The 18,361-nt window shown below is 36.0% G+C and overlaps 4 protein-coding genes and 1 long non-coding RNA gene across 7 annotated transcripts; 2 read left to right on the top strand and 3 right to left on the bottom strand.

The window, feature by feature from the left end:
* Positions 1 to 555: 555 nt before the first annotated feature.
* LOC117790722 lies at positions 556 to 2,021 on the top strand. Its single transcript, XM_034630263.1, has 2 exons — positions 556 to 1,635; positions 1,702 to 2,021. Exons 1-2 carry the CDS (start codon positions 564 to 566, stop codon positions 1,899 to 1,901), a joined length of 1,272 nt encoding a protein of 423 aa, XP_034486154.1. The 5' UTR covers positions 556 to 563; the 3' UTR covers positions 1,902 to 2,021.
* A 441-nt stretch (positions 2,022 to 2,462) lies between these two features.
* Positions 2,463 to 3,930, bottom strand: LOC117790723. Its single transcript, XM_034630264.1, has 2 exons — positions 2,808 to 3,930; positions 2,463 to 2,715 (listed from the first exon to the last, which is right to left on the bottom strand). The coding sequence occupies exons 1-2, from the start codon at positions 3,859 to 3,861 to the stop codon at positions 2,519 to 2,521; spliced, it is 1,251 nt and encodes a 416-aa protein (XP_034486155.1). The 5' UTR covers positions 3,862 to 3,930; the 3' UTR covers positions 2,463 to 2,518.
* Positions 3,931 to 5,004: 1,074 nt separating this feature from the next.
* On the bottom strand, positions 5,005 to 7,029 carry LOC117790719 (serine/threonine-protein kinase RIO2). The gene is made up of 4 exons (XM_034630260.1): positions 6,737 to 7,029; positions 6,300 to 6,678; positions 6,051 to 6,242; positions 5,005 to 5,995 (listed from the first exon to the last, which is right to left on the bottom strand). The coding sequence occupies exons 1-4, from the start codon at positions 6,942 to 6,944 to the stop codon at positions 5,128 to 5,130; spliced, it is 1,647 nt and encodes a 548-aa protein (XP_034486151.1). The 5' UTR covers positions 6,945 to 7,029; the 3' UTR covers positions 5,005 to 5,127.
* A 409-nt stretch (positions 7,030 to 7,438) lies between these two features.
* Positions 7,439 to 17,301, top strand: LOC117790726 (phosphatidylinositol transfer protein alpha isoform). Of its 2 annotated transcripts, none has more exons than XM_034630269.1 (9): positions 7,439 to 7,599; positions 8,025 to 8,071; positions 14,317 to 14,347; positions 14,437 to 14,548; positions 14,627 to 14,778; positions 15,642 to 15,722; positions 15,941 to 16,050; positions 16,298 to 16,477; positions 16,544 to 17,301. In XM_034630269.1, the coding sequence occupies exons 2-9, from the start codon at positions 8,055 to 8,057 to the stop codon at positions 16,680 to 16,682; spliced, it is 822 nt and encodes a 273-aa protein (XP_034486160.1). In that variant the 5' UTR covers positions 7,439 to 7,599; positions 8,025 to 8,054; the 3' UTR covers positions 16,683 to 17,301. The 2 variants fall into 2 exon arrangements, with proteins under 2 accessions (XP_034486160.1, XP_034486161.1); XM_034630270.1 differs by lacking the exon at positions 15,642 to 15,722 and adding an exon at positions 15,319 to 15,396.
* Positions 8,070 to 9,286, bottom strand: LOC117790727. Of its 2 annotated transcripts, none has more exons than XR_004617999.1 (2): positions 9,111 to 9,286; positions 8,070 to 9,015 (listed from the first exon to the last, which is right to left on the bottom strand). It is a non-coding gene; the product is annotated as an uncharacterized LOC117790727 (long non-coding RNA). The 2 variants fall into 2 exon arrangements; XR_004618000.1 differs by having other exon boundaries at positions 8,070 to 8,985.
* Positions 17,302 to 18,361: the final 1,060 nt, after the last annotated feature.

Genomic DNA, 18,361 nt, shown 5'->3' with positions numbered 1-18,361 from the left:
AAGAGAACCTATAAAGTGGACGCAACATAGATCTCAACTTATACTTATATAGAATTTTCTGCATTTTCCAGATGTGTTGCCCAAATCTGAAAATCTGGTTTGAAAGGCCTCAGAATCAAGTTTAAAGTCTCGTTTTATATTAATTACGATATAAGGAGTGGATTAAAAGTAATAATTTGATTTTTAAAATTTTGAATTTTCGAAAATTACAAGGTTGTACACTTACCATATCGAATCTTGGCGATGGTGGTTGAAAAAATATTTAATTTTCTAAAGAAAACTAATTTCAGTTTAATTTCGGTATTAAAAATGAAAAAAAAAAAAAATTGTAAATCATTCTTTTTGTACTGCCCTCGAATACAGCTTACCGTCGACAAATTCAAATGGATTATACGTAAAGCGAGACAAAAGTACGACAATTGTAAAAATCAAGCTATTTTATGGCAACCGTACATTATGTATTACGTAGGTGGGTAAATGATACGTGTATCTTAGGATCACCAAGTCAGATTTCTTATAAATAGCGAGCGCTGTTTGAATCGTTGACACAGAATCACTCAGTCATGGGAGAGATACGGAACAGCAACCAAGATGACGATTTTCATCCTGCACCACAGTGGTTAACTGTGTCCTATGTAGAGAATATTCTGCGTCAGTATAAAAAGGATGAGAATCTCAATGTAAACGATTTGAGTATCAAGCCTGCAACGGCTAAGGGTGATAATTACGCCAGCATTATGACCAGGATTAAGGTGGATTATCTTCGCAGTGGTGCTAAAGTGCCTGAAACCGAGTTTTTCATCGTGAAAACAACATATGAGAATGATCCTTTCATATCGAGCATCTTTGCTAGCTACCAAGCGAGCACCACCGAAATGGTGATGTACGATAAGATCCTGCCGAAGCTGACTGTCCTCTTAGAAGACACAGATCAGTCGGAGAAGATATTCGCGAAGACACTTCACGTGGACTACGAGCATTCGGCGATCATCTTTGAGGATCTCGCCGTGTCCCAGTACATTATCGGCGATCGCTTGACCGGCTTCGATCTGGAATACACCAAGCTGACGTTGAGGAAGCTGGCCAAGATGCATGCTGCTGCTGCGGTGCTTAATGAGCGCCAGCCAGGTTTTCTCACAAAACTAGATCATGGCATTTTCAATCGTCATTCGCGTGGATTTTCACCAATGTTTGAAAGTTATATGGAAATGGCTGCTCAGTTTGCCGGAGAGTGTCCGGAACTTGGCAATGTCTATGAGGAAAAACTAAAACGTCTACAAAAGTTGATTATGGAATACACTGAGCGGGTTTACGATCCTCAACCGGGTGATTTCAATACCTTAACCCATGGTGATCTGTGGGTCAATAATATAATGCTAAGACCAAAAACTGAACACAATCCGCTGGACATGCTACTGATTGACTTTCAGTTCTCTGCTTGGGCCTCTCCGGCCGTGGATCTCCATTATTTCTTCTCCACCTCTCTGCAGCCAGAAGTGCGCATTACGCAACAGGATGCATTAATCCAGTATTATCATGGTATACTGGTCGACACCCTGCGAGCATTGGACTTTGCCGGCTACATTCCCACGCTCCGACAGTTGTGGTTGCAGTTGGAAAAGGGCAAATTTATGGGTGAGTACATTGATCGATTGAGTTGAAAAACAAAATGATTAAATGAATAATCTATCCAACTTATAGCCGTGGCTGTATCCCTCACCTCTCAGGCTATAATGCTCAACGATCAGAATGCTGACGCCGATTTTAATGCTCTGATGTTAGATGACGAACGGAGTCGTAATTTTAAGAAAACAACTTATAACAATAAGAAACTTAGGGAAATTTTAAAGCACTGGCTGCCTATTTATAATCAGTGTGGTCTCCTCGATGTGCAGGATTGAGATTAGTACTTACTTTTTTTTCTATAACTTGTAGTATAAATACTTATAACGAAGTTATGTTTACTCCCACACATGTAGTTTTGTGTTTAATAAATAATATTTGAATGATAAAGTAATAAATGGGAATATGTTTTGCCTTGACAATATTTTTACTCAGTATAAATAAATAAAAACGTGAAAGAATAATAAATTGGCAGAAAATCTATCATTGCGAACGGTAGTCAGCGCTAGTGACGAAAGCAGCACAAATTGTGCTACATTTTACGATTAACTGATTAAGTTCATAAATATTTATATATGAGTTGATAGATATAATACACGTTTATAACCAATGAAGTATATATCGTAATAACATGTACCTTAATTTCACTAAGATGGTAACTTTCCGCACAGATTTATTCATAGCATTGATAAATACAAACCATTATTCACAATCCTGGATTAAAATATTTTAAAATTCTCAAAAATTAGTTTCTCCTAAAAATAAATAAAGGAAAAAACCAGTCCCATTTTCCTATGATTTAAAACATAATGAAAACAAAAAACGAGTGAATTTAAAATAAACTTTAATAGATAAATTAATGTTTTACTTTATTAGTTATGTTTTTATCACAGAATTACATATCATCTAACAAACCCTTGTGATCGAACTTTGGCAAAAATTTCTTCAATTTCGATCGCATTATTTCAGTTTTATAAAGTTTCGCTCTGAAATCTGCATCGATTTTTGAATGGGACATTGCCCTTGCAATGGAAAACTCTTCTTTTCCGGAGTGCAACATCGAGGGCAAGAAACAAAAGCCTGCAAAGATAGCTAAAAAAAATATTTAAAAAACGGAGAGAGAGATAAGAAAGAAATTTATAAAAAAGAACACAACAATGATCAGGGGAAGATCAATTACTCACCATAGAAAGCACGCGACTGATATTGTTGTTGAAAATCAAATAAAGTTGGTATGCGGCCCTTAAACTTGAGCTTATTCAAGGCCTGCACAAGTTTCTGGTGATAGAAGTGAACCATCTCGGTATGGCAGATATCATCCTGCAGGGATGTGTGGAAAAAGTATTGCAAATCAATAGCCGGAGAGCTCCAAACGCTGAACTGAAAATCAATGAAGAGGACATTGTCTGGCTTTCCATGATCATTATTTTTGAACATCATGTTCGTTGTCCATAAATCACCGTGACACAAAGTAACAAAATCGTTCTTCTTTGTTTCCATTGCTCGTTCACAGTATTCCATAATGTGTTCGACAACTCCTTTGAGCTTTCCCGCATAGCGTTGATGCAGTTCCTCGTCGTCTTCCAAGGATCGGATCAAGGCTTTTACCATATTCTGCATGATGGGTTGGTACCCTCTGGTGTGTTGATTAAAGAAGCAACGATCGTATTTCTTGGCAAAGATCCCAGGTTGCTTTTCGTTGAGCAGCGCTGCGAGGGCATGGAACACGGCCAGCTTTTCCAGCACCAATTGAGTCTGCTGCCGATCCAATTGCTTGATTCGATCTGCCACATAGTACTTTTTCAAGGACATATCCTCAAACATAATCGAGTCCCGTTCCCGATCAACATTTATTGTGGCCGCAAACAGTTTTCTCGGATCACCCATCTCCTGCCTGAGAATCTCGGCTAGCTTGGGTAGCACCTCCTCATACATGTTAATTTCACGCACATAGATACCGTATGGTTCCAGGAGATGAGCTGCCGGATCCTTATCAGCAAATGTAGTCTTCACAAGAAATGTGGCATTATGATGTACCAGATCTTTGTCCTTATACTCGACATTGATGCGTGTCATCACACTGGCATAGTTCTCCCCGTTAGCAGTTGCTGGTTGTATCTGCAGTTGCTCTAGCTCCAGTTTCGCATCCTTAAAATACACGCGTAACTTCTTCTCCACGTAATCTCGGTTCAACCAAACGGGCGCCACATGGAACTTATTTACGATTTGCTCTGGCATAATAGAACTGATCTCTGGATCTTAGTTTTAACTTGATATCTTCGAATTCCGCACACTATTGCGCCGTATCCGCATTTTCTCGTCTTTTATAAAGTTAAGGTTGGGCGATAAGGAATAAGCTGAACGCCTTTCTGTCCCTATAAAAAACTTACTTTTATTTAGATTCTATTATCCGTTTATATGTGATTATGTAGGCAGATTACAGCCTAGTGAGCACGACGCCTCAATTAATCTAATCCGAGATGTCGTCAGATCTCTTAACGCGTACGTGGCGTTTGTTTTTTATTATGGATTTTAAACAACGTCTCACGTTGTTTGCAAAAAGAATACAAACGTTTGTAAGCACCTCAAACCTCTACAATTAACTTTAAATTAAGAATTTTAGTGTTTCTTTTTTGATTTGCACTTTCCATACTAATTTGTGTTTGAGCCGGAAAAGTCAATTTGAATGAGTTTAAATGATAGTCAAATTCCGTGGATTAAAAATTTTGTAAGGCTAACATTACTACATAAATATTGAAATTATTCCACACAAGCTACATTATTTCCGAGCCTATGAATAGATTAATACATGATAATAAACATTGAAGCTCATTGTGGAGAAATTATTTTAAAATCCTAGCCGGCTATATTTTACCACATTCGATTTGAGCTGTGATCACAGAGACGCTATTGTACTGACTGGCCATAATAATTTTAAAATTTGTGGCGTCATCAAAATAAAATTTTGCAATTCATTCAATTTTTATGGAAGATAAACTAAAAGATAACTAATTCCGATCATAAACTAATTTCATCATATCATGAAAAAAGCTGTATGAAGTAAAATAGCAAAAAGTAAAAAAATAATTACAAAAAATAATGAATATAATAGATATAAGTGTGCTTAGAAATTTATCTTTACCGATTTCACTATTTGGTCTACATTGTGATATAGCATCAAAATTTAAAAATTCATTTTTTTTCATCACTGTCCTTATTTTTTATATTTACCCTTGACTCAGTTCGGAATATGTAAAATATGTTAAAATGAATGGTATCTGCACACTCTTACTTTAACGTAAACATTTTGCGATCGCTCTTTTATCTTTGCTTTATAACAAATCTCTATAAAACTACAATTTGTGGAAAAACCTGTTAATATTTCAGTATTTCTTTAACAGTACATTTATTAAAAAATAAATGTAGTTATTTTATGATTAAAATAATATGCAAATTACATAGGCGATTATATACACTAGAGCTAATCCATTTTCAAAAACTTAATTAGAAATCCCAGCCAGCGTACTCTTTCACCACATCCGTGTTTTCCTTACGATGACGGTGCACGGCACTTGCCTCTCCCTTGACAACACAACGCTTGCGTTGTTCACGCTTCTCCCGCAAGTCCATGTTGCGGCGTATGCGATCGGTGATCACAGAAGGAGCTATAGTACTGGCTGTTGTGGAGTAAGAACGTTGACTGCGTGCATCGTTGAGCAGCTGTTTCACCATCTTAAGGCGATATTCGCGTGAATTAGGATCAAGACCGGCTAGTTCCGGCATGTCATCCGTTTCCAAGTCATTGGAACTGATGGAGTGTGCATCCTCAGTTTCTTGAGGACCTTCTGTTGTAGTAGCAACAGATTCGATAGATTTCTCTTTAATAACTTCGTCTGGGGAAGTATTAGCTGGCAACGACTCTATAATTTTTGGTGCTGCAGCTAACGTTTGATCCGAGACCTCAGGACCGACGGTCAAATTGCCCAAGTATTGTGTGCATGATTCAATGTAACGCCTAATAGCTTCATCTGATTTCTGTGTGACTTTGGTCTCACTGTAGGTAACCTCGTTCTCCAACTGCCTGCGGCACTCGTCAATTTCGGCTGTTGCAGCGGGCACTAAAGTTGGAGGCTCATCATTCACTGTCAGTTCGTCGTCCTCTTCTTCCAGCTGCTCGTCGGGTTCGACCATACCATATTCTTGAAGCAGTTCTTGTTCCATTTCCTTGGTGAATCCATAGCCAGTACAGTGCACCTCAGCGTCCAAATCATCTTCTCGCACAAGATCACTGAATTTGGGGTAATCCTCGCTCTCATACCCAAACTTACGACGGAACATCTCACGTACACAGGTCACGTCGCGCTCAAAAAAGCTATTGATGATTGAAAGATGAGAAATTGAATGTGTAAAGCTTGCTATTTACTTACAATTCGGCATTCTCGTGGGAGGTGGACATCATTTGTGGGAAATCGATCAGTATGGGTTTGCCCTCGTCAGTGAGCATCAAATTAAACTCATTGAAATCGCCGTGAATAACGCCAGAATTACCCAGGCGAACAATGAGATTCATAAGGTCATCATAGACCTGGGGCACATCCAACAGCTCATGCACTTGGGTCCTAAAATGCATGGATGTCAGTATAAACTGAAATAATTTGGTTTCATTAGGTACTCACATTGGCCAGCCGTTTACCAGATCCATAAGCACACAGTGGCGATTGAAGTCTATGGGCTTGGGCACGGGAAAGCCGCGATCATACAAAGCTGACATGTAAGCAAACTCGCGTGTCGCAGAGATTCGCGACAGGTACAGCCAGGAGGCTTTATGCCGGCGTCCATGATAATCACGTTTTGATTTGACATTGCGGAAACAGGTGCGTCCCAGACGATGCAGCTTTAGGCAAATGGGCGTGCCATCCTCGTCGGCAACAACATAGATGTTTGACTCCTTGCCAATTCCAATCTGATTTCCAAATGAGCTAACAGAACCGCGTAGTGTGAGGGACTTGAGTGCAAGGTAATCATAGCCTGTGTTAGTTAAACGATAACCATCATCTGGAAAAAAGAGACAGCTGTCAGCAAATGCATATCAAGAGTCACATATTCAACCTACACTTCTTGCCACGCTCGTAGGATAGAAGTTTGTGCTTGCACAGCTCCTTCAGCAATTTGTGCACTCCGCCAGTTTTAAGGTTGGCAATGGCAGCGGCCAGTGGACCTGGCACAAGTTCGTGATTCTTCATTCCCATTTCTATGGCTGTCAGCACACGAAAGTCCTCTTTCGTGAGGTAACGCAGTACCGTAACATTTAATTTTCCCATTTTGTTCTGCCACTTTTGTTTTTAACAATATTTGTGTTATTTGCGTTTTACACGTGCAACAAATTCGAGAACTAAGAACTAGAGTTGTATCGAGCCGTTCGGATTAAGTTCTATTGAACTAATCCCTAAATTGATCGAACGAACTAAATCCCAGATTGTAGGTCATTTAGTTCACTGACTATCGTAGTTCCCAAGACAGTTCGTTCAGCGTTGTTTTTCGCCGCAACGTCATTGTTTCCACTCCAGTAAAAATTTACGATCTGGTTTGATTTTTTTTCCTTAAACATATAGTTCATTTCCAAAAAAAGGTATTCTGAATTTTTGTTTCATGTTTAAGCTCATTTTAGAAATTGATCACAAAATGACCCAAGCCTGCCAACGCGTTTTTATTTGCGACATGCTTAAAAAACAAGTTTGCAGCACTGCTACTACATTTGTAAATCAGCTGTGTCGTCTCGCAATTTCAGCTATTTTTCAGATGCTTTCCAGCCAGAAACAGCTATATTTTCTATAAACAGTTGGCAACAGTGGTTCGGTGACACTGCTTCTCGTTGTCGTGTACAAAAATCAATTACTATTACTGCTGAAACTGAATACGAAAAGCGTTACCGCGAGTAAACAAAACGGCAGGCAGCTACAATTAGCAATAGAAGTTGTACGTGTACAAATTGTAGTTGGCGGAAGAAGTATTTGAGTGTGTGTATGTCAAAGCGTGTTTGTATTTGAGAGCGGGTGTGCGTGTGAGTGTGCGTATGACTCGTGCTTTTTGCCGACATGCAACAAAAAGAAAAGAAACTACATAAAAAGTGGGCAGTCAAAGACCGCCGTTGCAATTATACATAAAAATATTTTGTAAAAGGAATGTGTGAAGACTAAATCGAATCTATTTTTTCCACTGTCATTGAAAAATCGACGCAATAAAGTGCATCCTCCCCCGCGATCGCGTGTGTGAAGGTTGCATTCAAGTGCAACACATTAAAATTCAAAGAAATCTAAATCCAAATTTTCCCTCTCTCTTTCACTCTCTCCTTGCACGGACTCGCTTCCAATCGTTACGCTGTGTTTGCCGCCCGACAACAGTAAATCAACGTAGCAATATATTCGGAAAAAATGCAGATCAAGGAATTGTAAGTATTTGATTGTTTAATAAATGATTCGCAATTTGTTGCCAACTGAGGTGCAAAACGTGTACAAGCCGCTGATTGTGACAAATCGATTTTACGCTCATTTGTCCTCAGATGCGACGCGTCGCTCTCGCGCTGCTCTCTTTCTCGTTCTCTCCCATACTCGTTAACGTTGTACTTGTATTTGTTACAGTTACTTGAACCGCGTTGCCAACTGCTTTGCAATTGCTTTAAATTATTAACTTTCTACTTTAGCTTTATTATCATCACGGTTGTCTCAAAAACTTTTGCTTTATCTTCAATGCGAGGAGCATTATTCATTTCGCTTTCATCCAGCAATTGCTTATTTGTTGTTGTTTACATGACTTCACAGATGACGTAACGAGTGCCAACAAAGACAAAGTCTATATAAATTTATCTAATATATTATAAGTTATTTACGTTATTATCAAACAGCGGATGTTGCCCATTTATATTCAAAGAAACGAACAACAAAAAATTAAATTTGCATGCGTTCGCAAAATTCGTAAAAAAGCACCTCTGCCACGTTACCAATATTCTGCTGGTTTTTATTTTATTTTATTTCATTTCTTTTTTGTCGCTGTGGCTAAGGGAGAGTCTGAAGCTTACAATGTTTTTTGGCGTGACTCATCTGTCTGACAGCTGTCCTCTCTCTGTCTTTATCGCCTTTCTTGCTCCCTCTGGCTCTCTGTCTGTTTCATTCTCGCTCTCCTGTCATTTTCGGCCATACTTTTTATGCAACTTCGCGCGGCGATTTTCCAGCTGCGTTATCAGCAGCAGCATTTTAATCAAACAAGTTGGCAATATTGATAACGCCATCATCGCGACGTGTTTTTTGTACCACGGATGTGTGTTTATTTTACTGTCACTATCACACCATTGTGCCTGCAATTGACCTGATAAGTGAACAATTCATTTGCCAAGGGCTTTTTCAAGAATTACTTATTGGATTTTAATGTTCAATTACTTAGCTTAGAGTTAAAAGCCTATGATCTCTCTCATTGAATATGTAAATATATACCTTTTAATCAGATGCATGCGCTCAGTTGACGCATCCGACAGACGTGATTTAATTTTGACATTTGCAGGTTGCTCACGTTGGCCAAGTCTCCGGTCATCTCCCCGTGATTTGACATTTTTCTTTTATGAGCGGAAATTGCCAAAAATAAAAATTATTATATTTTAGTTGATTTGACTTTGTGCGGCAAATTAAAAAACATTACGTTTAACAGCTGTCATTTGTACCCTAGAATTAGTATAACTTTAACGTATTTTAGATGAAAGCTTTCACATAGACTTGCTAATCACAATTAGCAAATCCATTTTTGCTGTTTAGTAAACATTAACTTTACTTCCGAAATTGTTTTTAACCAATTTCAACTAGAAAGATGTGTGAGTTACGGCTGCTACTGAGACCTTAGAGTTGTTTTTTTCAATCACTTAAATCATGTTTAGTCCGCTTTAAATAATTAAGCAAGCTAAGCTGCCAGCTTGCAATATTCATTGTCCATAAATCAAACTTACGTTGCCACCTTGCAATAAATTGTGAATAAATCGATGTGCCACAATTACACACGGTATTAACATATCATGAACATGAACTTAAAATAAGGAAATTTAATTTAAAACTCGACATGTAACCCAATTGCTGTTATCCAACATTGTTCTCAATTGTTATTATTGTGTTAAATTAAAGTTAAATGTTGACAGAGGTAGAAAAAGTTAAAAACAATATGTGCATTCATAAGAAATGGTATAAAAGGTATATAGAATAAATAATAAAACCTAAACAAATTTAAAAAACCACAAAACGCGGGTCAACAATAAATAAGTAGCTGTCGATAACGAAATGTTGTGGTCACAGCCACAGCCAAAGGGTGTAATCAAGTAGGAAGAGGGATATGCAGTTAAGAGTGGTTGTTGTTTGCATAGTAAGCGATATATTGTTTGCCGTTTTATTGTATTTGTTATCGCGAATGTGAATGAAATACTGTCAACAGAATGAAAAGTTGAAAGCGACCAATTTGAGGCAAACAAATTTTAAGCACACATCATGAATTAATTACTGTCCAGTGCGAATGGAGACCTGTCGCTTAAATTAAACAATAATATATTGAGGTTGTTGTTGATTTTTTACGATATTTGTTTTATACCATTGCCCATGGGCATTTAAATGTTTATGTGTTCAACAGTAGGCGCACTTTTTGCATCATTTAACAATGGCGTTGAAATTTTTATAATTTCCACACTAGCGAGACAACAACAACCACAACAACAAAGGCAAATGCTACAACGGGATTCAAGCTGTTGTATGATATATACACACTTACATTCCCAATTATATGTTTGTTTGTTTATACTAGTTTTAAATTGTATTTCGTATAAATAATTACGGCTATAGCTATACAATTATTTTTATTGTGATATATGCAACCATTTGGCGTTGCTTTTTCGTGCCCTGTAACCTAAAGATTTTAAATGAGTATCTTAGTTCCATATAAAGGTACTATATTGTACACATATATGTCTTAACAGCAACAACAGTCAAGTTTAAATTTTATACAGTTTCAAGTATTTTAATATTAATTTTTAATGCATAATTGATCAAATTTAAAATAATGCCATATTAATTAATTAATTTTAATCAATATCACCTTTTTTTTAACTTAATATGAATATTAATTTGACAAATCACATCAGCATTCGCAAATCAAACTAAATGTATAAGAATTGCATTTTTAACATATGACCTATAGGGTAGTTTTAAGTCGTGTACTTCCAATTGGATAATTCATGCTTTATCAGAGACTAATATACATAGTATTAAATTATTTAAGGTCAACGTTGATCGCTCAACTAAGCAGACATAAAACTTGTTTTAGGAAGCGTTTAACTTGCCATACTTGTTAATTATTGTACTTTCACCTACTGTCATTGCGTCATAGTTGAGCACATGAATAGCCATTTTTATATAGACCTTTGTACAGCCGCTGATCAGATAGGAAAATGCGCCTGAACAAAATCGATGCTATTACTACGTCCACGTGCATAGATTGTACTTGTAGATCGCGTGAAAGTTGCAAAACTTTAACAATTGGATTCGTTTTGCTAAAAATTATGATAAATCTCAGTATCTGAACATTTCTGCTCATGAAACGAATTCGGAAATGGCACACGCGCCATTCGAGTTGTGTAATTTTAGTAAATTTTCTTGTTTTCTTACCGTTGCAGACAGAAATACATATGTATAGTTATTTTTGTACCTAGTACTGATTAGATAAGACAACTAACAGCTTTGGACGGTCATTAAAAGAAACCATTACAAATAACGCTTTGAAAAGAATTGGTATAATAAATTCGGTTAAGAGTTAGTTTGAACTAGAATTAAAAAATTAGAATAGAAAATCAATTTTTTTAACACACAGTTAATGAAAGATATTGAAAGAGAAATAAGTAAATACAAATAGGAATATAAAATTGGGAAGTTTTTATCTATGAAAGTATTTTTCTTAATTATTTTCTTTCCTATGCATATTTTATTTAAAAATAAATTTGTGTGATTGTGCTTAAGTTTTACATAAGCAAAGCTTTAGGTCCAGTTAAAGAGTAGTTTCTAATCGGTTAAAATGACCAAATTGCTTAATAAGGCACCATATCCTGTGTAGATTATTATATCTGATAATAAATATGGCATGATGTTGCCAAAAAGCAAGCCAGATCGATTAGTTTCTCATGAGTACAGTAACAGCTCTAAATTATAACTTAAATTGCTAACAATCATATTGTAATTCGAGTGCCTAAAAAAACAGGGTATTAATGTTTATGACCTTCGTAAATGCTATTAGGCCAATCTCTAGATCTCATTCAAGCGGAATCCACGCCCCCAGCAAGAGATGAGCCTTGGCCAAGCGTGTCTCATCTGGCCAACAGACACATATAAACATATATACACACACACACACTCATATACTAAACCACATATTCACTTTCCATTTTCAATTATGACAACAAAGACAATGCCATTCCCCTTGTATGTGTGTTTGGGCATTTCTACTCAATGGATTGCTCTTGTGTCCCAGAAAGAGTGTGTGGACTTTTGCTCGGGTCTCTCAATAAGAGTGCTTCAATATTTGTTTGTATTATTTTTCGTTACTCTCTTGACATTTACCCCCCTTGTCTTGTCTTTTTCTCACGACAGCTCAAGCATAACGTGGCAATTTTCAAAGTGCTTCCCACTTGCCTTTATTTTTATCAACTTTCCTATGACAACTTTTTGGTTGAGTCTTTCTGCATAATTTCTTGATGGTATTACATACTATATTTTAGCTTCTTATTCTTTGTCAACGTTTCGCTTTACCAGACACATTTCGTTTGATCTGTCGCCATTTGATTTTTGACCCAGTTAGTTTGAACCCTGCTCCAAAAAACTTATTTACTTATCTTATTTGCCGCAGTCATTTATCTCAGTCCATGTTGTCCATGTTTGCTGTGTTGTGCTCTATTTGTTATTTTATGCGTAGTGAGAGAGAACATACTTTATGAGCAATTTACTTTATCAGAAACTTTTGTAATTTGAATTGATTCAACGGCAGCTGAATAAACTGACAAGCGAAACGCAAAATTTCACTTTAAGTTTCTTCCATTTATTTAAATAGGCAAAAAGTTTTCCTGAAATTGTTTGCAAATGGGAGAAATTGTGAAGAAAATTGTTTAAATTTTCAACAGATTTAAAAAAGTTTTCTTACCATTTCGACTAAATTGTTAAATATATATTTGGTTTAATAAATTGTTGTTTTAGTTATTCAGAGTTTAAATTGCAGATTGGCCTAAACAATAACAAACTTAATTTGCAGCAACAGTGCAAATAAATTAAGACTCTTGATAATCGGGTCAGCTGAAGAGTTTAATCTTCTTATCTATCTCATATTTCAGTGCTTAAGGATTAAACGTTTTGCACACCAAATTAGGTGTAAATAATTTGTGAATAAATTGCCACGCCCACTTTCAACCAAGGGCATGACTGCTAAGCAACTGATCAACCGTGCCTTGGTGGGGTTTTCCAGAGGTGTTGAGTTGCCTCAACTTTAACCTTGATTAACTTGCAGTTGCTGATTCAACTTTTTGGGGCCGAGACAGAGGCAGAGGTTAAGTGAGTCCGTAAGTCAGTCCATGGGTCCCTGATTCCAATAAGACAGGGCCACGCCCACAAGATTCCGTGTGGCATTAGGCAAGCAATTAGCAACACGTCATTAAACGTGTCAACAATGGCAAAAGGTTAATTGCTACGGAAAGTCGCCTCTAAAACGGCAGTAGCAGCATCAGTCAGAGGTGCCACAGTTCCTGCCAACAAGCTGGAAAATCTCATTGTTCTTAATTCTTATTTTGTTGCTGCTTTGTGTTTGCCTCAGCTTGATATTGACAACAACTACAAAAATGTGTCAACGCGACGGCAACAGCTCGTAAACCGTGGCTAAATGAGAAACTTAACTGCTCTGTTTTATGAGTTAAGTTTGGCACCTTGGCCAGGTTTACGGCTGCATCAAAAAGATGACGTCACGGACAACTTTCTTAACAAATTCTCATTTTTTGTATTTTTTTGTATATGTTATTTAAATATTTATTATGGAGACAATTTCTTTTCTTCCTTTTTGTGAAATTAATGAAAACTTCTGTCCACTCATTTTTTTCGCGAGTTTCCTTTTCTAAAAATTGCCAACGCTTTAATTTCTAGCAATAAATCACAAAGTAATATGGATAAGGTTTCGATAAATCTATAAAAATCTAAATCGATAAATATTAAACCCTTTTTTTAAGCTATACACACTTTAAGGGAACCAAGCTTACGTTAATTTTGCATTTACTCTAGTAAATTTGTTCAGTTTGGGTTATGCCAGAAAAACCGCAACAAAGAAAAGCCAGTGTGAAAAAGTTTCAAGGCCGTCGCAATTATGTTGTGGGCAGACCAGAGCAGTCTCCCCCGCGCATCCCTTAGCCTCAGCCTCTGTAGTGCTCACACTCGCTTATTTGAACTTTATAGTGTAGCATACTTTTAGGTTGTTTTTGAAAATGAATTTTCCAGACCGGCAAAACTTTTGAGCGCACGCAACGTACATTTAATTAAAAATTTAAGCACATATTAAAATTAATTAATTAAAAATACCCTTTATATTTGTTTAACACACACTCTCTTATCCGCTCTCTCCCTTTCTATCTGTTTCTCATTGCAGCCGCGTGACTTTGCCATTAACCGTGGAAGAGGTATGTGGGATTGAATTCTTTATTCCTTTTGCTTTTAATAATTATTTCATTCTTTCACTTTGTTTCTCTTCTTCCCGCTCCTTCCATAGTATCAAGTAGCACAATTATTCTCGGTTGCAGAGGCGTCAAAGGAGAACACGGGTGGTGGCGAGGGCATTGAGGTATTAAAAAATGAACCCTTCGAAAATTATCCATTGTTGGGTAAGCAGCTATTTAAAGCAAACGACACTTTCGTCATTTATTTGCTGTTTTCATGTTTTTCTTTCTTTTGTTTCACAGGCGGCAAATACAATTCCGGTCAGTATACATATAAGATCTACCATCTGCAATCAAAAGTTCCATCGTACATAAGACTATTGGCGCCCAAGGGCTCATTGGAGATACACGAGGAGGCATGGAATGCTTATCCTTATTGTCGAACGATTATTACGGTAAATATATACGTATATGTATGTAGAGGGCGAAAAGTTTCGTTTTTTGTTTGTGTAAAAAAAAAAAATACAACGTAATCAGCTCTTGAAATTGTTTGTATAAACCGGCAAAGTTTTAACTGTACAAATTGGTTAAACGACTCACAATCCGCTTATATCAAATTGAATTCCTTTCATTTGATATTGAGTGCCTTAAAGGGAATTCCTCTTTTGTGTTGGCACTTTGGCTCAGCTGATTTTTCAATTTTTATATATGTGGATTTATATCTATCGTATATGCAGTTAGTAAATTGAGTTAATAATTTTCGAAAATAGGTGTCAAAAACTTATTTATCTTTAATGAAAATTGTTTTTTGTTTTATTTTCTTTTTTTTTTTTGCAAGTTATTTATTATTTAGTAATTTCTCAGTCTAACTTGATGACAAATGCTCTGATCGGCATTAAATTAAGATATATTTATTTTATCTATATATACACTTTAGTCAGTAATATATGTAGAATTGTTATATAACTGAATGGATGTAATGCGCACTCTTCTAGAATCCCAAATTCATGAAAGAAGCATTCAAAATAATCATTGACACGTTGCACGTGGGAGATGCGGGAGATTCCGAAAATGTAAGTAAAATTTAATTACAGTATTTAACTAATTTGTGGTTTTGTTTTTTCTATTTCTTCCATTACGTACACTAATATAAAAACAAAATAAACATAATCTTTACGAAAATTATCAAAAACTTTATGCGTAATCGTTCATTAAATATTGCAAATTCGATTTTTGATTGTGGAATTTTAAATTAAAAATTGTTTGGGTGCGTTTCCTTCGGGTATTTGGCATATTATTTTTGGCTGTTAATTGTTAGAATCCCGGCTACATGCAAGATAAATTTATTATATATATCGATTCGCTTCATTTTGATAACGATATTGGTGAAGTAAATAATGTGAGTGATTCTTGGGTATTTACTATTATTTGCATATTTGCATAGCTTCTACATTTCTCATCTCATTCTCACGCTTTTAGGTTGCCAAAAATGTGCTAATCTTACCTCTACTTAGTTCATTTAGTTTTAATGTTGCTTTAATTGTGCTATTTAACATCTATCACACATGATATTGGGTTCTATAACGGCGATTCTGTCCTCGATCCATATTATTACAGGTGCATGAACTGACGGCCGATAAGCTGAAAATCCGCGATGTTGTCCACATCGACATTGCCAATGATCCGATATTGCCCGCGGACTACAAGCCCGAAGAGGATCCAACTACGTAAGTTAGAACGCAATCTAGAAATGTAGTAAATGATTAAGCTGAACTAAAATGACGCTAAACTATAGCGAATGACAAGAAATGTAGAGTTAACTTCATAAATTAGACAAAAGCGTAGATTATAAGATTATTTTTAAGTTTCGTTGAGATAAAAAAAAATAATAGAATTAAAATAATATACGAATTGTACAATTGAAACTGATGTGTCGATTTCTTTAATTACTTTGTTATTCTTTCTCCTTTTCAGGTACCAGTCAAAGAAAACTGGGCGTGGTCCGCTGGTGGGTGCTGATTGGAGAAAGCGCGTTGATCCCGTTATGACTTGCTACAAGCTGGTCACGTGCGAGTTCAAATGGTTCGGTCTGCAGACAAGAGTAGAAAACTTTATTCAAAAGTCAGAGAGACGCCTCTTCACAAACTTCCATCGGTAAGCAGAAGACTTGATAAATTTATAATCGATTGTGATAAGTAATTGTTCTTATTCATATTGCAGCCAAGTTTTCTGTTCAACTGATCGCTGGTACGGTCTAACAATGGAGGACATTCGCGCTATTGAGGATCAGGTCAAGGATGAGCTAGATAAGGCGCGTCTGGTAGGCGAGGTGCGTGGAATGCGTGCAGATGGTGATTAAATATAGTAGAAAATTTTTAAACGTATGTAAATGTAAAAAAAACACAATACAAATACAAAATGCAACTGAATGATATAAAGCGAAGCATAAACAAATTTACAAAAACTTAACTAAACACACGAATTAAAAAAAAAATGGAAACGAAGGTCAAGAACTACAACAACAACAAAAAAACACCAAGTGTATAACAACAAGGAATACAACAACAGCAGCAAAGCTTAGCTCTAGTGCAGCTCCCACATAATACAGCAGCAGCAACAACAACACCAAGTAACAATAGTGCCCTTTAGTTAAGTTTTATTTTGTACGTAAAATGTAATCAGGATATAAACATATACAAGCCCACACACACAAACACACACACACACACAATCCATACAAATCCCTCTATTTAAAGTAATCACACTATTAAGCATTAATATTAAAAGTTGTTGCCTCGAATTCAATTTGTATTGTTGATATAATTTGTTTAAGTTGCAACTGTAACTGAAATCAACTAAATGACAGCCAATGTAAAAATTATAACAGAGCAATGCAACAAAATGTTGCATGACAAAACAAGAAAGAGAGTCATATAAATTGAATAAAAAGTGCATCGAAGCCAAGCAAACCAGCAAAACCAAAAGTCGATATCAATTTGTCTGATATACTATATACACACATTCACACACATATAGATTGATCTGCATATGTATATTGTGCAACAGATAAATCAGATTTCTTGATATATTTGCATTTGGAAGCCTTTATAAGAGTGTTTTGCATTCGTTTAGCATATGATGTGAGGAAGTGTGGCGAGATGGAGTTTTGAGCTCATAAATTATTTAGAATTGTAAGACTAAAGGGGTTGTTACTTCATTTCCGATATTACACCATATACCATATCAATTATAATATTTCAAGCTGAAACTCTCTCCCTCTGTCTATTTGTTTTTAGATTGATCTTTTTGTTTTTAGAGGGTTCTTTTTATTTAATATACATGCAAAATACGATACAATAAATACTGCCAGAATTCAAATGATTGTCAAAATTAGATTATAGCACATATGTAAATCTTATATACATCTTGTGGCACCTCCTTTAGTACCTACTCCGAATGCTTCAATCACTTGCCGCTATTTTCTGCTCAAACTATTTACTTAATCTGTCTATAAAACGTCCATTTTAAAGTAAACCTACGAACGGCTTTTAACAGACACAAATACATAATAGTAATAAAATAAAAAGGAAAGCAAGGAAAGGAATCAATTTTCGAGCATATTGACTATATAATATGGGATAAACTTTATATGATTACGAGAACTCACACAAAAGTGTATTTAATAGAACCTCATAAGCTTAAAGCATGGTTTTTCCATATGTAACTCTATGAAACAGTTAGGAAAAACGCGCTGACAACAAGAAAAAATTTACATAACGCTCGGAAGCTATTGCATATTTAATGGGGCAAGCTCTTTTATTTTTATAGACAAAAACTGAGCCGGATTTTTCTTTGGATCCTAAACACAGACACACACAAAGAGAGACACACCTGCCTGCAATATATATATATTATATTATATGTATATATATGTAGTGTAGATACGTATGTACGTTATTATATGTATATATGGTGTGCATGTACATAACACATAATAAAAACCAGAAGCTGTAATAAAAAAAACGGAAAATCTTTGAA

This window comes from Drosophila innubila (genome assembly GCF_004354385.1).
Source record: "Drosophila innubila isolate TH190305 chromosome 3R unlocalized genomic scaffold, UK_Dinn_1.0 2_E_3R, whole genome shotgun sequence".
Taxonomy (NCBI): domain Eukaryota; kingdom Metazoa; phylum Arthropoda; class Insecta; order Diptera; family Drosophilidae; genus Drosophila; species Drosophila innubila.
This window is presented reverse-complemented; position numbering and strand designations above follow the sequence as displayed.

Coding starts and splice junctions, on each gene's coding strand:
- LOC117790722 (XM_034630263.1), top strand. CDS start 564: ATGGGAGAGATACGGAACAGCAACCAAGATGACGATTTTCATCCTGCA. Junction 1,636..1,701: donor GGAAAAGGGCAAATTTATGG/GTGAGTACATTG, acceptor TCCAACTTATAG/CCGTGGCTGTATCCCTCACC.
- LOC117790723 (XM_034630264.1), bottom strand. CDS start 3,861: ATGCCAGAGCAAATCGTAAATAAGTTCCATGTGGCGCCCGTTTGGTTG. Junction 2,716..2,807: donor TCAGTCGCGTGCTTTCTATG/GTGAGTAATTGA, acceptor TATTTTTTTTAG/CTATCTTTGCAGGCTTTTGT.
- LOC117790719 (XM_034630260.1), bottom strand. CDS start 6,944: ATGGGAAAATTAAATGTTACGGTACTGCGTTACCTCACGAAAGAGGAC. Junction 6,679..6,736: donor CTACGAGCGTGGCAAGAAGT/GTAGGTTGAATA, acceptor TCTTTTTTCCAG/ATGATGGTTATCGTTTAACT. Junction 5,996..6,050: donor TCCCACGAGAATGCCGAATT/GTAAGTAAATAG, acceptor AATCATCAATAG/CTTTTTTGAGCGCGACGTGA.
- LOC117790726 (XM_034630269.1), top strand. Junction 14,549..14,626: donor CGAAAATTATCCATTGTTGG/GTAAGCAGCTAT, acceptor TTTGTTTCACAG/GCGGCAAATACAATTCCGGT. Junction 14,779..15,641: donor ATTGTCGAACGATTATTACG/GTAAATATATAC, acceptor GTTAATTGTTAG/AATCCCGGCTACATGCAAGA.